At 45.7% G+C, this 16,228-nt stretch overlaps 1 protein-coding gene across 3 annotated transcripts in view; it reads left to right on the forward strand.

The window, feature by feature from the left end:
- myo5b (myosin VB) overlaps nt 1-16,228 on the forward strand; it is a 299,416-nt gene that overhangs the window by 216,620 nt on the left and 66,568 nt on the right. For all 3 annotated transcript variants that reach the window (XM_059989735.1, XM_059989733.1, XM_059989734.1), the window contains 3 exons: nt 1,743-1,954; nt 7,783-7,939; nt 11,771-12,010. In XM_059989735.1, the coding sequence (XP_059845718.1) occupies nt 1,743-1,954; nt 7,783-7,939; nt 11,771-12,010 (609 nt within the window). The remainder of the gene's footprint in view (nt 1-1,742; nt 1,955-7,782; nt 7,940-11,770; nt 12,011-16,228) is intronic.

Raw genomic sequence — 16,228 nt, forward strand, 5'->3', positions numbered from 1 at the left:
AAGGAGAACAAAATAATCGTTACTCTGGATCTGATGCAGAAGAAAACCACAATAAATACATAAATACATAATACATAAATACATAAGGTAGCTTATATACGTAGACTGATTGCATGTAAGGTGACTAACAGGAAATGATAAAGTAGAGTGATTGTTGGGGGTGTGGAGGGGTGGGTTAGTGGGTGGAGGTGTTAATCAGCCTCTCTGCTTGGGGAAAGTAACCGTTTTTGAGTCTTAAACACAGGAAATACTGCAGATGCTAGAAACACAAAGCAATAAAATGCTGGAGGAACTCAGCAGGAGGCAGCATCTATGGAGATGAATAAACAGCCGACATTTTGGGCCGGGACAGTTTTTCAGGACTGGAAAGGAAGGGGAAATATGCCAGAATTAAAAGGTGGAGGAAGGGGAAGGAGAGTAGCTGGAAGGTGTTAGGTGAAGCCTCGTCCATGAGTAGGGTCGGTGGGATGTTACTGGCCCTTTTCTGTATATATGTAAACAAGTTTGTTAAACAGGCCAGTCTTTGTCAACAGGTGACAAGAGGTGCCTTCTCTTGCTAAGGTCTGCATGTTGTTTATTTTGCTCTTTGTTTATATCCTGTCTTAGGCATTGCAAACCATTCGAATCTCTCAATAATTTACTCTGTGTCCTACATCAGTGGGAGTTGTAAACCATCATCAGGCCCCCACCATCCAGGCTATGCTCTCTTCTTGCTGCTGCCATCAGGGAGAAAGTACAGTAGCCAAAGGACACACACCACCAGGTTGAAGATGAGTTATTACCCTATAACTGTCAGGTTCTTGAGCATGTACATCACATTCAAAATAGTAAGCAAAAAAACATAGTCACAGATAAGAACACGAATGTAGTCCAAGATCCAGAGAATCACATCCCACAAATTAATTGCACAGATTCCCAGCAGAGCACAGCTACTGCCATCAGCCTGTTATTCCACCAATCAACACCGGAGGGCAGCCCCAGTGGGAGAGGACAGCACGCAACCGAGCGCAGATGCCACGCTACACCGCCTCCGGCGTCTCTCTCCCGGTCTACGGCAGCAGGCAAACCCGCAGTTTGAGGCCCAATCCTCACTTCAGCTGAGGCCACAGAGCTCCCATGCCACCTGTCGTGCCACCAAACGGGGCACACGGGCTTCTGGCATCTTACATTATCAATGTCCAACAGGGTCTTGCGATCACAAGAGAAACGTCCAAGACAGTCACCCATGGTTACACTGCACGCCACCTTCGTGCACCAACTCCGATGCCTTCGGGTAGCAAGCTGCAACCTGGTGTGTAACCAAGCCTGCTCCTCCAAACCCAGTCCGACTCCCCCGACACACTGACCAACTACCCCAATGCCACAGGACTCCTCCGGTCAATGAGCAGCTCACTGACAGGGTGGGCCCGCAGCACCTGAAGCTCTTGGAGCCTAGCACTGTCTTGCAATCGTAAAAAAACACACTTAACAAAGAAAAAACACCTTTGATTGCCCCCCCAGAGGCTGATGTGCCCGAACGCTCCACCATCTCTACAACTCGTGCTCTCAGTCTTATTTATTTATTATTTGTGTTTTTTGTATTTGCTCAGTTTGTCTTTTGAACATTGTCTTTATGTGTAGCTTGTCATTGATTCTACTGTGATTGTCTACAGAAAGTGAATCTCAGGATTGTATATGGTGACATACATGTACTTTGCTAATAAATTGATTTTGACCTTTGAACTTCTATACTGTCTTGTCAGGATCCGGATAAGTTCCAGTTTGGCAAGACCAAGATCTTTTTCCGTGCTGGTCAGGTGGCGTACCTGGAAAAACTCCGAGCCGACAAGTTCCGAGCTGCCTGTATGATGATCCAGAAGACGGTTCGTGGCTGGTTGCAGAGAATCAAGTACAGGAGGATGAGGAAGGCTGCCATCACAATTCAAAGATACGTTCGAGGTTATCAGGCACGCAGGTAGGATCCATCTTCAGATTCTGTGTTTTAGCTCCTAATTGTTATCACCAGAGGAATTTATCCAGTGTATGCTGCTGTATTCTTTTAATTGACTGTAAATGAACAAAATCAGTGCAGATAATGAATTGCATCCTCCAAACCTTCATTTTCATTGGAACATTCAAGATAATTGTCGATACCTTTTAATTCTTCATAGTTCTGAACTTATTGAATTAGTGAAATCATTTCATTTTCACTCCCATCATTTTTGGCATCGCCAAGCCAGAACGCTTGAAATCACAATGAGAAAAATAGTTCTGAATATTATTATGTACATTATTGTGTGTGTGTGTGTGTGTGTGTGTGTGTGTGTGTAGTATAGATGAGGGCAAAAAAAATAGTGAGGTACAAAGCAAAGGTATAAAATTACTATAAATTACAAATTAAATAATGTAAAATCAAATGGAATAATACAATGGTGTACATGAACCATTTAGATGGCAGAGGGGAAAATGCTGTTTCTGAATCATTCATTGCGGGTGCTAAGACTCCTGTACCTCCTCCCTGATGGTAGTACACCGAAGAGGAAATGATGCATGATGTCGAAGTCTTTAATAATGTGTACCACCTTCTTGAGGCATCACCTCTTAAGGATATCTTCAATGGTGGGGAGGGTTGTGCCTCTGATGGAGCTGGCTGATTTTACAGTGCCCTACAGCCTCTTGTGATCCTGTGTGTTGAGGTTGTATCCCAGACAGTGATGTAACCTGTCAGAAAGCTCTCCACAGTACATCTGTAGAAATTTGCAAAAGTCAATGATGACACTTTTTCGGTATACCAGTACACCTGCTCATTAACGCAAATCTCCTCGAACTCCTAATGAAGTAGAGCCACTAGCGTGCCTTCTAGATTGCATCAATGTGTTGGGCCCAGAATAGACCCTCTGAGACATTGATGCTCAAGAGCTTGAAGCTACTTGCCCCTTCCTCTGTTGACCCTTCGATGAGCTATTAGCTGTGAATACCCCATGACAAATGCTCAAAACCATTCCAGCAGCTTCAACAGGAGAGCCTAATTGCAGGGCATTAGGCTCAGTAATGACACAGAAGAAGGCTATTTGTTCCTTCAGTTCCATTCTGGCCCTCAGAGAAACAGTCCTATTTTTTTGTCAGAACCATCAATTACCCCCAGTTATCTGTTCAGTTCACCTCCTGTTTCCACACCTGCACAGTGGGAAGTGCAGAAGTCCATCACAGGTAAAGCCCTCCCCACCACTGAGCACATCTACAGTGAGTGCTGTCTCAGGAAAGCAGCATTTATCATTCAGGGAGCCCCGCCACCCTGGCCATTCTCTCTTTTCATGGTATCCATAAGAAAGAAGGTACAGGAGCCTCAGGACCCACACCACCAAGTTCAGGAAAGGTTATTATCCCTCAACCATCAGGCTCTTGAACCAGAGGAGATAACTTCACTCATCTTCACTCACCCCATCACTGAACTGTTTCCACAACCTATGGACTCACTCTCAAGGACTCTTCATCTCATGTTCTCTATATTTATTGCTTCGTTAATTGATTTCTTTTTGTATTTGCCCAGTTCAGTGTCTCTTGCACGTTGGTTGTTTGTCCATCCTGGTGTGTATGGTCTCTCGTTGATTCTATTGTGTTTCTTTGCATTTTGTGTGAATGGCCACAAGAAAATGAATCTTGTAATTGTATATGATGATATACGTGCACTTTGATAATAAAGTTACTTTGCAGTCATAGATTAGCTGGGGATTGGGAGAGAGTTAAATAGGATTTACACCCCTGAGGAAGATAATAAACACAGAAACATTTCGTAATTATGTTTTTCATTGTAATGATTTTAATTAATTTTCAGCATTTCAAAGTATTTTGATAATATATTTCCGTTCCCCATTTTGGTCCCCTCACTCATTACCTTCTCCTCACCTGCTTATCATCTCTCTCTGGCTCCCTCCTCCTCCCCTTTCTTCCATATTCCACTCTCCTCTCCTGTCAGATTCCTCCTTCTTCAATCTTTCATCTGCCACCTCACAGCTTCTCACTTCATCCCTCAGCTTCCCCCTCACCTGGTCTCACATCACCTGCCAGCTTGAGCTTTTTCCTCCCCCCCCCCCCGCCCCCACTTCTTACTCTAGCTTCTGCCCCGTCCTTCCCAGTCCTGATGTCAGGTCTTGGCCTGAAATGTTTATTCCCCTCCATGGACGCTGCCTGGCCTGCTGAGTCCCATAAGGGTCTAAGACTATGAGACAGAGGAGCAGGATGAAGCAATTCAACCCATTCAGTCTGGTCGGCATTCCATTATTATCCCCCCCTCAACCCCATTCTCCTGTGACTTTTAACACCCTGACTCATCACGCACCTGTAAATCTATGCTTTAAATCTATTCAATAACTTGGCCTGTGGCAATGAATTCCACAGATTCATCACCCTCTGGCTAAAGAAATTCCTCCTCATCTCTGTTTACAAGGAACTGAGGCTATTCTGAGGCTGTGTCCTCTGGTCCTAGACTCCCCCACTACAGGAAACATCCTCTCCACATCCACTCCATCTGTGTCCTCTGGTCCTAGACTCCCCCACTACAGGAAACATCCTCTCCACATCCACTCCATCTGTGTCTTCTGGTCCTGGACTCCCCCACTATAGGAAACATCCTTTCCACATCCACTCTATCTGTGTCCTCTGGTCCTGGACTCCCACACATCCTTTCCACATCCACTCTATCTGTATCCCCTGGTCCTGGACTCCCCCACTATAGGAAACATCCTCTCCACATCCACTCTATCTGTGTCCTCTGGTCCTGGACTCCCCCACTATAGGAAACATCCTCTCCACATCCACTCTGTCTGTGTCCTCTGGTCCTAGACTCCCCCACTACAGGAAACATCCTCTCCACATCCACTCCATCTGTGTCCCCTGGTCCTAGACTCCCCTACTATAGGAAACATCCTCTCCACATCCACTCTATCTGTGTCCTCTGGTCCTAGACTCCCCTACTATAGGAAGCATCCTCTCCACATCCACTCTATCTGTGTCCTCTGGTTCTAGACTCCCCTACTATAGGAAGCATCCTCTCCACATCCACTCTATCTGTGTCCCCTGGTCCTAGACTCCCCTACTATAGGAAGCATCCTCTCCACATCCACTCTATCTGTATCCCCTGGTCCTAGACTCCCCTACTATAGGAAACATCCTCTCCACATCCACTCTATCTGTGTCCTCTGGTCCTAGACTCCCCTACTATAGGAAGCATCCTCTCCACATCCACTCTATCTGATCTGTGCCCTCTGGTCCTAGACTCCTCCACTATAGGAAACATCCTCTCCACATCCACTATCTGTGTTCTCTGGTCCCAGACTCCCCCACTATAGGAAACATCCTCTCCACATCCACTCTATCTGTGTCCCCTGGTCCTACACTCCCCACTATAGGAAACATCCTCTCCACATCCACTCTATCTGTGTCCTCTGGTCCTGGACTCCCCCACTATAGGAAACATCCTCTCCACATCCACTCTGTCTGTGTCCTCTGGTCCTAGACTCCCCCACTACAGGAAACATCCTCTCCACATCCACTCCATCTGTGTCTTCTGGTCCTGGACTCCCCCACTATAGGAAACATCCTTTCCACATCCACTCTATCTGTGTCCTCTGATCCTAGACTCCCCCACTATAGGAAACGTCCTCTCCACGTCCACTCTATCTGTGTCCCCTGGTCCCAGACTCCCCCACTATAGGAAGCATCCTCTCCACATCCACTCTATCTGTGCCCTCTGGTCCTAGACTCCCCCACTATAGGAAACATCCTCTCCACATCCACTATCTGTGTCCTCTGGTCCTAGACTCCCCCACTATAGGAAACATCCTCTCCACGTCCACTCTATCTGTGTCCCCTGGTCCCAGACTCCCCCACTATAGGAAGCATCTTCTCCACATCCACTCTATCTGTGTCCTCTGGTCCTGGACTCCCCCCACTACAGGAAACATCCTCTCCACATCCACTCTATCTGTGCCCTCTGGTCCTAGACTCCCCCACTATAGGAAACATCCTCTCCACATCCACTATCTGTGTCCTCTGGTCCTAGACTCCCCCACTATAGGAAACCTCCTCTCCACATCCACTCTATCTGTGTCCCCTGGTCCTGGACTCCCCTACTATAGGAAACATCCTCTCCACATCCACTCTATCTGTGTCCTCTGGTCCTGGACTCCCCCACTATAGGAAACATCCTCTCCACATCCACTCTATCTGTGTCCCCTGGTCCTAGACTCCCCTACTATAGGAAACATCCTCTCCACATCCACTCTATCTGTGTCCTCTGGTCCTAGACTCCCCTACTATAGGAAGCATCCTCTCCACATCCACTCTATCTGTGCCCTCTGGTCCTAGACTCCCCCACTATAGGAAACATCCTCTCCACATCCACTATCTGTGTCCTCTGGTCCCAGACTCCCCCACTATAGGAAACATCCTCTCCACATCCACTCTATCTGTGTCCTCTGGTCCTGGACTCCCCCACTATAGGAAACATCCTCTCCACATCCACTCTATCTGTGTCCCCTGATCCTAGACTCCCCTACTATAGGAAACATCCTCTCCACATCCACTCTATCTGTGTCCTCTGGTCCTAGACTCTCCTACTATAGGAAGCATCCTCTCCACATCCACTCTATCTGTGTCCTCTGGTCCTGGACTCCCCCCACTACAGGAAACATCCTCTCCACATCCACTCTATCTGTGTCCTCTGGTCCTGGACTCCCCCCACTATAGGAAACATGCTCTCCACATCCACTCTATCTGTGCCCTCTGGTCCTAGACTCCCCCACTATAGGAAACATCCTCTCCACATCCACTCTATCTGTGTCCCCTGGTCCTAGACTCCCCACTATAGGAAACATCCTCTCCACATCCACTCTATCTGTGTCCTCTGGTCCTATACTCCCCCACTATAGGAAACATCCTCTCCACATCCACTCTATCTGTGTCCTCTGGTCCTGGACTCCCCCAGTGTAGGAAACATCCCCTCCACATCCACTCTATCTGTGTCCTCTGGTCCTATACTCCCCCACTATAGGAAACATCCTCTCCATATCCACTCTATCTGTGTCCTCTAGTCCTAGACTCCCCTCCCATAGGAAACATCCTCTCCACATCCACTCTATCTGTGTCCTCTGGTCCTGGACTCCCCCAGTGTAGGAAACATCCCCTCCACATCCACTCTATCTGTGTCCTCTGGTCCTATACTCCCCCACTATAGGAAACATCCTCTCCATATCCACTCTATCTGTGTCCTCTAGTCCTAGACTCCCCCACTATAGGAAACATCCTCTCCACATCCACTCTATCTGTGTTCTCTGGTCCTAGACTCCCCCACTATAGGAAACATCCTCTCCACATCCACTCTATCTATGCCCTCTGGTCCCAGACTCCCCCACCATAGGAAACATCCTCTCCACATCCACTTTTTCTGGGCTTTTCAATATTTGATAGGTTTCAATGAGATCTCCCCTCATGCTTCTAAACTCCAGTGAGTACAGGCCCAGAGCCATCAAACATCCCTCATACTTTAACCCTTTCATTCCTGGGATCATTCTTGTGAACCTCCTGCTGGCTCCAATGTCAGCACACCTTTTCTTAGATTAGAGGCCCAAAACTGATCACAATATTCCAAGTGCAGTCTGACCGAAGCCTCAAGTTGGCATCCTTGCTCTTGTATTCCATAAATGAGTTGAAATTGCTAAGGTGCAGGCATGTGAATCGAGCAGCGGGTGAGTTGTGGTGCATGTAAAGCTGCTCTTTCTTTGACTTTCTTCTGTTCGTTCTAAGATTGGCGGAGTTCCTGCGGAGATCGCGAGCAGCGATAATCTTGCAGAAACAGTGCAGGATGCTGGCAGCCCGTCGCAAGTTCCTGAAATTCTGCAACGCAGTTATCACAATTCAGGCGTACGCTCGGGGGAGGTCTGTGCGTCAGGTGTACCGCGAGGTAAGTTAGCTAGTTAACTCTATCACCTCTTCGGAGGTGTAGTCCGCTGACAGCAGCTCGCCAAAGTCCTCTGTCCTGGGCCTGTCTTTCAAATTGTCCCCAGGTGTACTCTATGTTCAGCTTCAAGGTTGTGACAGCAAGTTCCACGTTCATACACGGTCTACATTCCATGTTCCTTTGGTGGTGGTTCTGAGCTGACAGAAGGCTGGTCTGCCCTCTGCCCTCTGTTTTCACCACAGGACTTCATACACCTTCTAGTAAAGACTATAAAGCGTAGCAAGCTCTAGGGCAGCTCACACAAAATGCTGGAAGAACTCAGCAGGTCGGGCAGCATTTGTGAAGAGGAATAAACAGCTGACGTTCATGGACTGGGAAGGAAGGGGGCAAGATGCCAGAGTCAAGATGTGGAGTGGAGGTGGGGAGGACAAGCTAGAAGGTGATTGAAGAGTCCGAGAGCAGCAGAAATCGGAGAAGGGGATCAGTGAGAGTGGGTCTCACTGAACTCCTGTCAAAGAGAAGATTTAAACTTCTTCAGGGAAGACATCCCTCGAAGAGACTTCACAGTGGAAACAGGTTAATGTTATGGTATGGGGTCAGACTTGTGCTCATTCTGACTTGTTCTGAATTTTAAAAAAGTTTAAATCTGTATTTCAGTAGTAGCTCCTTGCTAAGTGACTTTGATGCCTATGAAATGATAGATGACAAGGTAGCCTAATGCTTGACGGTGTTCTGGTTTCCTCCCACGTTCCCATCACATACGGGTTAGTCGGAGAATTGGTCGTGGGGGTAGTTGGGCAGAGAGGGCTCATTGGGCCAGAAGGGCCTGTTATTGTGCTGTATCACCATAAAAATATGAAGTAGGCAGCTCATACTGCTCTGTAGCTGACATAGGCACCCTACTGTGATTCATTTCCTGATTGGTTAGCTCTATTTAAATATCGATGGAGCCACGGTAGCACAGCAGTGAGCAGCTCAGGGCATTCCAGAGTTCAGAGTTCAATTCCGGCGGAGCCCCTAAGGAGTCACTGTACGTATTCCCCCTGGGTTCTCCCCAAGTGCTCCGGATTCCTCCATGGTACAAAGATGTTTAGAATAGATTAACGGGTCATTGAAAAATTGTCCTGTGATGAGGTTAAGGTAATCGGGGTTGTGGTGTTGCTGGGCTGCGTGGTTTGAAAGTCTTGCTAAATACATAAACATTTCAAAGGTTTGTTCCTCGCCCTGGAAACCAAAGCTGGTGAAATCTCAAGCCAGAACATCAGGTTTTGGTGGTGTCAACAATATGAGATGCATGAATTTGTAAATTATTTACATGGCATTAAATTTGACATATCATCTTTGAGAATTCACATTGTGTAGGGAGTCCACAAGGAGAGAATGAGGGAGATTTGCTGGAGGTATACAAAATTATGAGGGGTAAGCAAGCAAGCAGGCTTTTTCCGCTGAGGTTGGGTGAGACTACCGCTAGAGGTCATGGGTTAGGGGTGAAAGGTGAAATGTTTACCGGGAACACGGAGAACTTCACTCAGATGAGAGTGTGGAACGAGCTGCCAGCAGAAGAGGTGGATGTGGATTTAATTTCAACATATACGAGCTGTTAGGATAAGTATATAGATGGGAGGCGTATGTTGAAAGTTCAAAGTAAATTTATTATCAAAGTACATTTATGTCATCTTATACAAGTCTGAGATTCATTTTCTTGTGGGTGTTTGCAGTAAATACAAAGAAACACAATAGAATCAATGAAAAACTACACAGAAAGAGAAACAGCTAATGTGCAAATGACGACAAATTGTGCAAATACAAAAAGAAAAGAATAATAACAGATAAATAAATAGAGGATTATGGTCCATGTGCAGGTCGATGGGACTAGGCAGAATAATGGTTCAGCATGGAATCAATGGGCTGAAGGAGCTCTAATACTGTAATACTCTATGACTGTGTACACAATACAGTGTAAAGAGCTTTTTGATATGGTATGGCTGCTCCTATCCTGTGATGTTAATTTGCAGAAGGAATAGTGCGAAAAATGAGGTAATTATCAATGAAAGTGCTTCCATATCCTTCTTCAAGGGTCAGATGACGAGACATAATATTCTTCACTGTTCCTTCTCAGTAATATCACAAGGTTGTTGAAACACACTTTATATTAATTCCTTTAACTTTGTCAGCAATTCAAACTTAAAACACCTCAGCAAACCCTGAACATTGTGATAGAACAGTATGTTTTCTCAGCAATATAATTTACTATCTCTTGTACTCACACTACAAAACACCAAAGTTATGCTTAAATGCATGTTATTTCTCTAATTTCAGTGAGAGTTAAGTCAGACTTAATGAAAAGAAACTTTTGAGAATCTTTGAAAAGTGTTTTAATCTATATTAAATTTTAATGAATGCATTAACTGTAATTAATTAACACAATAGCTTTCAATAAAACTTGTTTACCATAAACTACAGAATTCAAGTAGAAATTACAAAAATTTAATTCAGTCACCACATTATTAGGTACAGGACTGGAACCTGGTGTGGTCTTCTGCTGCTGTAGCCCATCTACTTCAAGGTTCAACGTGTTGTGCATTCAGAGATGCTCTTCTGCACATCACAGTTGTAATGTGTGGTTATCTGTGTTACTGTCACCTTCCTGTCAGCTTGAGCTGGTCTGGCCATTCTCCTCTGACTTCTCTCATTAACAAGATATTTTTGCCCACAGAACGGCTGCTCACTGGATTTTTTTTGTTTTCTCACGCCATTCTCTGTAAACTCTAGAGACTGTTATGCATGAAAATCCCAGGAGGTCAGTAGTTTCTGAATACTCAATCCACCCCGTCTGGCACCAACAATCATTTCATGGTCAAAGTTACTTGGATTGGATTTCTTCCCCATTTTGATGTTTGATCTAGGCAACCACTGAACCTTTTGACCATGTCTGCTTGCTTTAATGTGTTGAGTTGCTGCCACATGATTGGCTGATTAGAGATTGGCATTAACGAGCAGGTGTCGAGGCATACCTGATAAAGCGGCCACTGAGCGTATATGACACAATCAGCAATGGATGTCACAACCATCTTTATAGAATCATAGAGTATTACTGCCCAGAAATAGGCCCTTTAGTCTGTGCTGAACTGTTTTTCTGCCTAGTCCCATCACCTTTTCATTTCCGGGATCATTGTGGTTAACTTCCTTTGGACCTGTTCTCTGTTCTGTGTCCCTCTCAGTCTCATCTGGATATGTACCGTAGTGTACAGGTGCAGGCTGTGGTCTCTCTTTGATTAGTTTAAAGAGATTTTTCCCACAAAATGGAGAATGTGGATATCCATTGGCTGGTGTGTGTGTGCGCGTGTGTGTATGAGAGTACGTGAGTATGTATGTATGTGTGAGTGTGTGTGTATGTGAGTGAGTGTGAGTGTGTGTGTGTGTATGTGAGTGAGTGTGAGTGTGTGTGTGTATGAGTGTGAGTGTGTGTGTGTGTATGTGAGTGAGTGTGAGTGTGTATGTGAGTGAGTGTGAGTGTGTATGTGTGTGTGTGTGTGTGTGAGAGAGTGAGTGTGAGTGTGTGTGTGTGTATGTGAGTGAGTGTGAGTGTGTGTGTGTGTATGTGAGTGAGTGTGAGTGTGTATGTGTGTGTGTGTGTGTGTGTGTGTGTGTGTGAATATGCATGTGTGAGAGTGAGTGTGTGAGTTTGTAGGAATCTGTGTAATTTTCCTGCCTGTTTCCATGGTGTCTCTGTGGATGGTTGTGTAGGAATCTGTGTAATTTTCCAGCCTGTTTCCGTGGACTGGTAGGCCAGGTTTTCTCTGATGTCTCTCCTGTACTTTGCTCTTTCCACAGTTACTGTTCCAGCATAAAGCTACCGTCATTCAGAAGAACGTGAGGGGTTGGATGACTCGAAAGAGATTCCGCAGGGTTCGCAATGCAGTCGTTTACCTGCAGTGTTGTTACAGGCGGATGAAGGCACGCCGCGAGCTGAAGGTGTTGCGCATTGAAGCGCGATCGGTGGAACACTACAAGAAGCTCACCAGTGGCATGGAGAACAAAGTTGTTCAACTTCAAAGGAAAGTGGATGATCAGGTGAGAGAGCTTTCCGTATGCTAGCTCTGGAGTTTACAAGAATGAGGGGAGTCTCATCGAACACTATTGAATGTTGAAAGGCCTAGATCATAAGACTATAAGATATAGGAGCAGAAGTAGGCCATTCAGCCCATTGAGTCTGCTCTGCCATTCAACCATGAGCTGATCCAATTCTTGCAGTCGTCCCCACTCCCCTGTCTTCTCTTGATGCCCTGACTAATCAAGAACCTATCTGTCTCTGCCTTAAATGCACCCAATGTCTTGACCTCCACAACCGCTCGTAGCAACAAATTCTACAGATTTACCACCCTCTGACTAAAGTAATTTATCTGCATCTCTGCTCTAAGTGGATGTCCTTCAATCCTGAAGCCATGTCCTCTTGCCCTAGAATCCCCTACCATGGGAAATAACTTTGCCATATCTAATCTGTTCAGGCCTTTTAACAACACACACAAAATGCTGGTGGAACACAGCAGGCCAGGCAGCATCTATAAGGAGAAGCACTGTCGACGTTTCGGGCCGAGACCCTTCATCAGGACTAACTGAAAGGAAAGATACTAAGAGATTTGAAAGCAGTAGGGGGAGGGGGAAATGCGAAATGACAGGAGAAGACCGGAAGGGGTAGGGTGAAGCTAAGAGCTGGAAAGGTGATTGGCGAAAGTGATACAGAGCTGGAGAAGGGAAAGGATCATGGAACAGGAGGCCTTGGGAGAAAGAAAGGGGGAGGGGGGAGCACCAGAGGGAGATGGAGAACAGGCAGAGTGATGGGCAGAGAGAGAAAAAAACAAACAGCTAAACATATCAGGGATGGGATAAGAAGGGGAGGAGGGGCATTAATGAAAGTTAGAGAAGTCAATGTTCATGCCATCAGGTTGGAGGCTACCCAGCCGGTATATAAGGTGTTGTTCCTCCAACCTGAGTGTGGCTTCATCTTGACAGTAGAGGAGGCCATGGATAGACATATCAGAATGGGAATGGGACGTGGAATTAAAATGTGTGGCCACTGGGAGATCCTGCTTTCTCTGGCGGATCAAGCGTAGGTGTTCAGCGAAACGGTCTCCCAGTCTGCGTCGGGTCTCACCAATATATAAAAGGCCACACCGGGAGCACCGGACGCAGTATACCACACCAGCTGACTCACAGGTGAAGTGTCGCCTCACCTGGAAGGACTGTCTGGGGCCCTGAATGGTGGTGAGGGAGGAAGTGTAAGGGCAGGTGTAGCACTTGTTCCGTTTACAAGGATAAGTGCCAGGAGGGAGATCGGTGGGAAGGGATGGGGGGGGGGGGGGACGAGTGGACAAAGGAGTCGCGTAGGGAACAATCCCTGCGGGAAGCAGAAAGAGGGGGGAGAGAAAGATGTGCTTGGTAGTGGGATCCTGTTGGAGGTGGTGGAAATTCTGGAGAATTACACATTGGACCTGGAGGCTGGTGGTATCTGCCTGTTCTCCACCTCACTCTGTTGCTTCCCCTCTCCCCCTTTCTTTCTCCTGAGGCCTCCTGTCCCATGATCCTTTCTCTTCTCCAGCTCTGTATCACTTTCGCCAATCACCTTTCCAGCTCTTAGCTTCACTCCACCCCCTCCGGTCTTCTCCTATCATTTTGCATTTCCTCCTCCCCCCACTACTTTCAAATCTCTTACTATCTTTCCTTTCAGTTAGTCCTGACGAAGGGTCTCGGCCTGAAACGTCGACAGTGCTTCTCCTATAGATGCTGCCTGGCCTGCTGTGTTCCACCAGCATCTTGAGTGTGTTGTTCGAATTTCCAGCATCTGCAGATTTCCTCATGTCAGGCCTTTTAACATTTAGAATGTTTCGATGAGAACACCACTCATTCTTCTGAACTCCAGGGAACACAGCTCAAGAGCTGCCAGACATTCCTCATACAGTAACCCTTTCATTCCTGGAATTATTCTCGTGAATCTTCTCTGAACCCTCTCTAATGTCAGTATATCCTTTCTAAAATAAGGAGTCCAAAACTGTACACAATATTCCAAGTGTGGTCTCACAAGTGCCTTATCGAGCCTCAACATCACATCCCTGCTCTTATATTCTAGAAATCAATGCCAACATTGCATTTGCCTTCTTTACCACCAACTCAACCTGGAAGTTAACCTTTAGGGTATCCTGCGCAAGGACTCGCAAGTCCCTTTGCATCTCTGCATTTTGAATTCTCTCCCCATCTAAATAATAGTCTGCCCGTTTATTTCTTGCACCAAAGTGCTTGACCATACACTTTCCAACATTGTATTTCATTTGCCATTTCTTTGCCCATTCCCTTAAACTATCTAAGTCTATCTGCAGGCTCTCTGTTTCCTCAACACTACCTAATCCTCCACCTATCTTTGTATCATCGGTAAATTTAGCCACAAATCCATTAATACCGTAGTCCAAATCATTGACATACATTGTAAAAAGCAGCAGTCCCAACACCAGTTACTCCACTGGTAACTGGCAGCCAGCCAGAATAGGATTCCTTTATTCCCACACTCTGTTTTCTGCCAACCAGGCAATGCTCCACCCATGCTAGTAACTTCCCTGTAATTCCATGGGCTCTTATCTTGCTAAGCAGCCTCATGTGCGGTACCTTGTCAAAGGCCTTCTGAAAATCTAAGTACACCACATCTGCTACATCTTTGTCTACCCTGCTTGTAATTTCCTCAAGAAGTTGCAGTGGGTTTGTAAGGCAGGATTTTCCTTTTAGGAAACCATGGTGGCTTTGGCCTATCTTGTCATGTGCCTGCAGGTACTCTGTAATCTCATCCCTAACCATTGATTCCAACAACTTCCCAACCACTGATGTCAAGCTAACAGGTCTATAGTCCCCTTTGTGCTTCCTCACACCCTTTTTAAATAGTTGGGTAACATCTGCAATTTTCCAGTCATCTGGTACAATGCCAGAATCTATCGATTCTTGAAAGATCATTGATAATACCTTTGCAATCTCTCCAGATACTTCTTTCCCTGTGGGTGCATTCCATCAGGTCCAGGAGATTTATCCACCCTCAGACCATTAAGCTTCCTGAGCACCTTCTGAGTTGTAATTTTCACTCTGCACATACTGCACTTCCCTGACACTCTTGAATGTCCGGTATACTGCAGATGTCTTCCACTGTGAAGACTGATGCAAAATACGCATTCAGTTCCTCTGCCATCTCTCCATCTCTCATTACAATATCTCCAGTGTCATTTTCTATTGGTCCTATACCGACCTTCAACTCTCTTTTACCCTTTATATACTTAAAAAAGCTTTTAGTATCTTCTTTGATATTGGTCACCAGCTTCCTTTCATAATTATCTTTTCCTTACTAATGACCTTCTTAGTTTCCTTCTGCAAGTTTTTAAAAGCTTCCCAATCTTCTATCTTCCCACTAGCTTTGGCTTCCTTGTATGTTCTTTCTTTTGTTTTTACTTGGGCTCTGACTTCACTTCTCAGTCACAGTCTCAGTCCTTCTTCCATTCGAAAATTTCTTCTTTTTTGGAATATATCTTATCTTTCACTTCCCTCATTTTTCACAGAGACTCCAGCCATTGCTGCTCTGCTGTCCTTCCTTCTAGTGTCCCTTTCCAGTCAACCTTGGCCAGTTCCCCTCTCACGCCATTGAAATTTCCTTTATTGCACTGAAATACTGACACATTGGAATTTAGTTTCTCCTTCTCATATTTCAAAGTGAACTAGATCATATTGTGATCACTGTTCCCTAAGGGTTCCTGATCCTTAAGCTCTTTTATCACCTCTGAATCATTGACAACACCCAATCCAGCACAGCTGATCCCCAAGTGGGCTCAACAACAAGCTGTTCTAAAAAGCCATCTCGTAGACATTCTACAAATCCTCTCCCTTGAGATCCAGTACTGATCTGGTTTTCCCAATCCACTTTCACGTTAAAATCCCCAACGATTATCATAACATTGCCCTTCTCTCACACCTTTTCTATCTCCTGCTGTAATTTGTAATCCACATCCTGGCTGCTGTTTGGAGGCCTGTATACAGCTGCCATTAGGGTTCTTTTACCCTTTCCATTTACAAGACTCAACCCATAGAGACTCTACACCTTCCGATCCTATGTCATCCCTTTCTAATGATTTAATATTATTTCTTATACAGAGGGTCACATCACCCCCTCGGCTACTAACCTATCTTTCCAATACACCATTTATCCTTGGACGTTCAGCTCCCAATGTCAGCCATCCTTTAGCCAAGTTTCAGAGATGGCCACAA

This window comes from Hypanus sabinus, chromosome 14 (assembly GCF_030144855.1).
Source record: "Hypanus sabinus isolate sHypSab1 chromosome 14, sHypSab1.hap1, whole genome shotgun sequence".
Taxonomy (NCBI): Eukaryota; Metazoa; Chordata; class Chondrichthyes; order Myliobatiformes; family Dasyatidae; genus Hypanus; species Hypanus sabinus.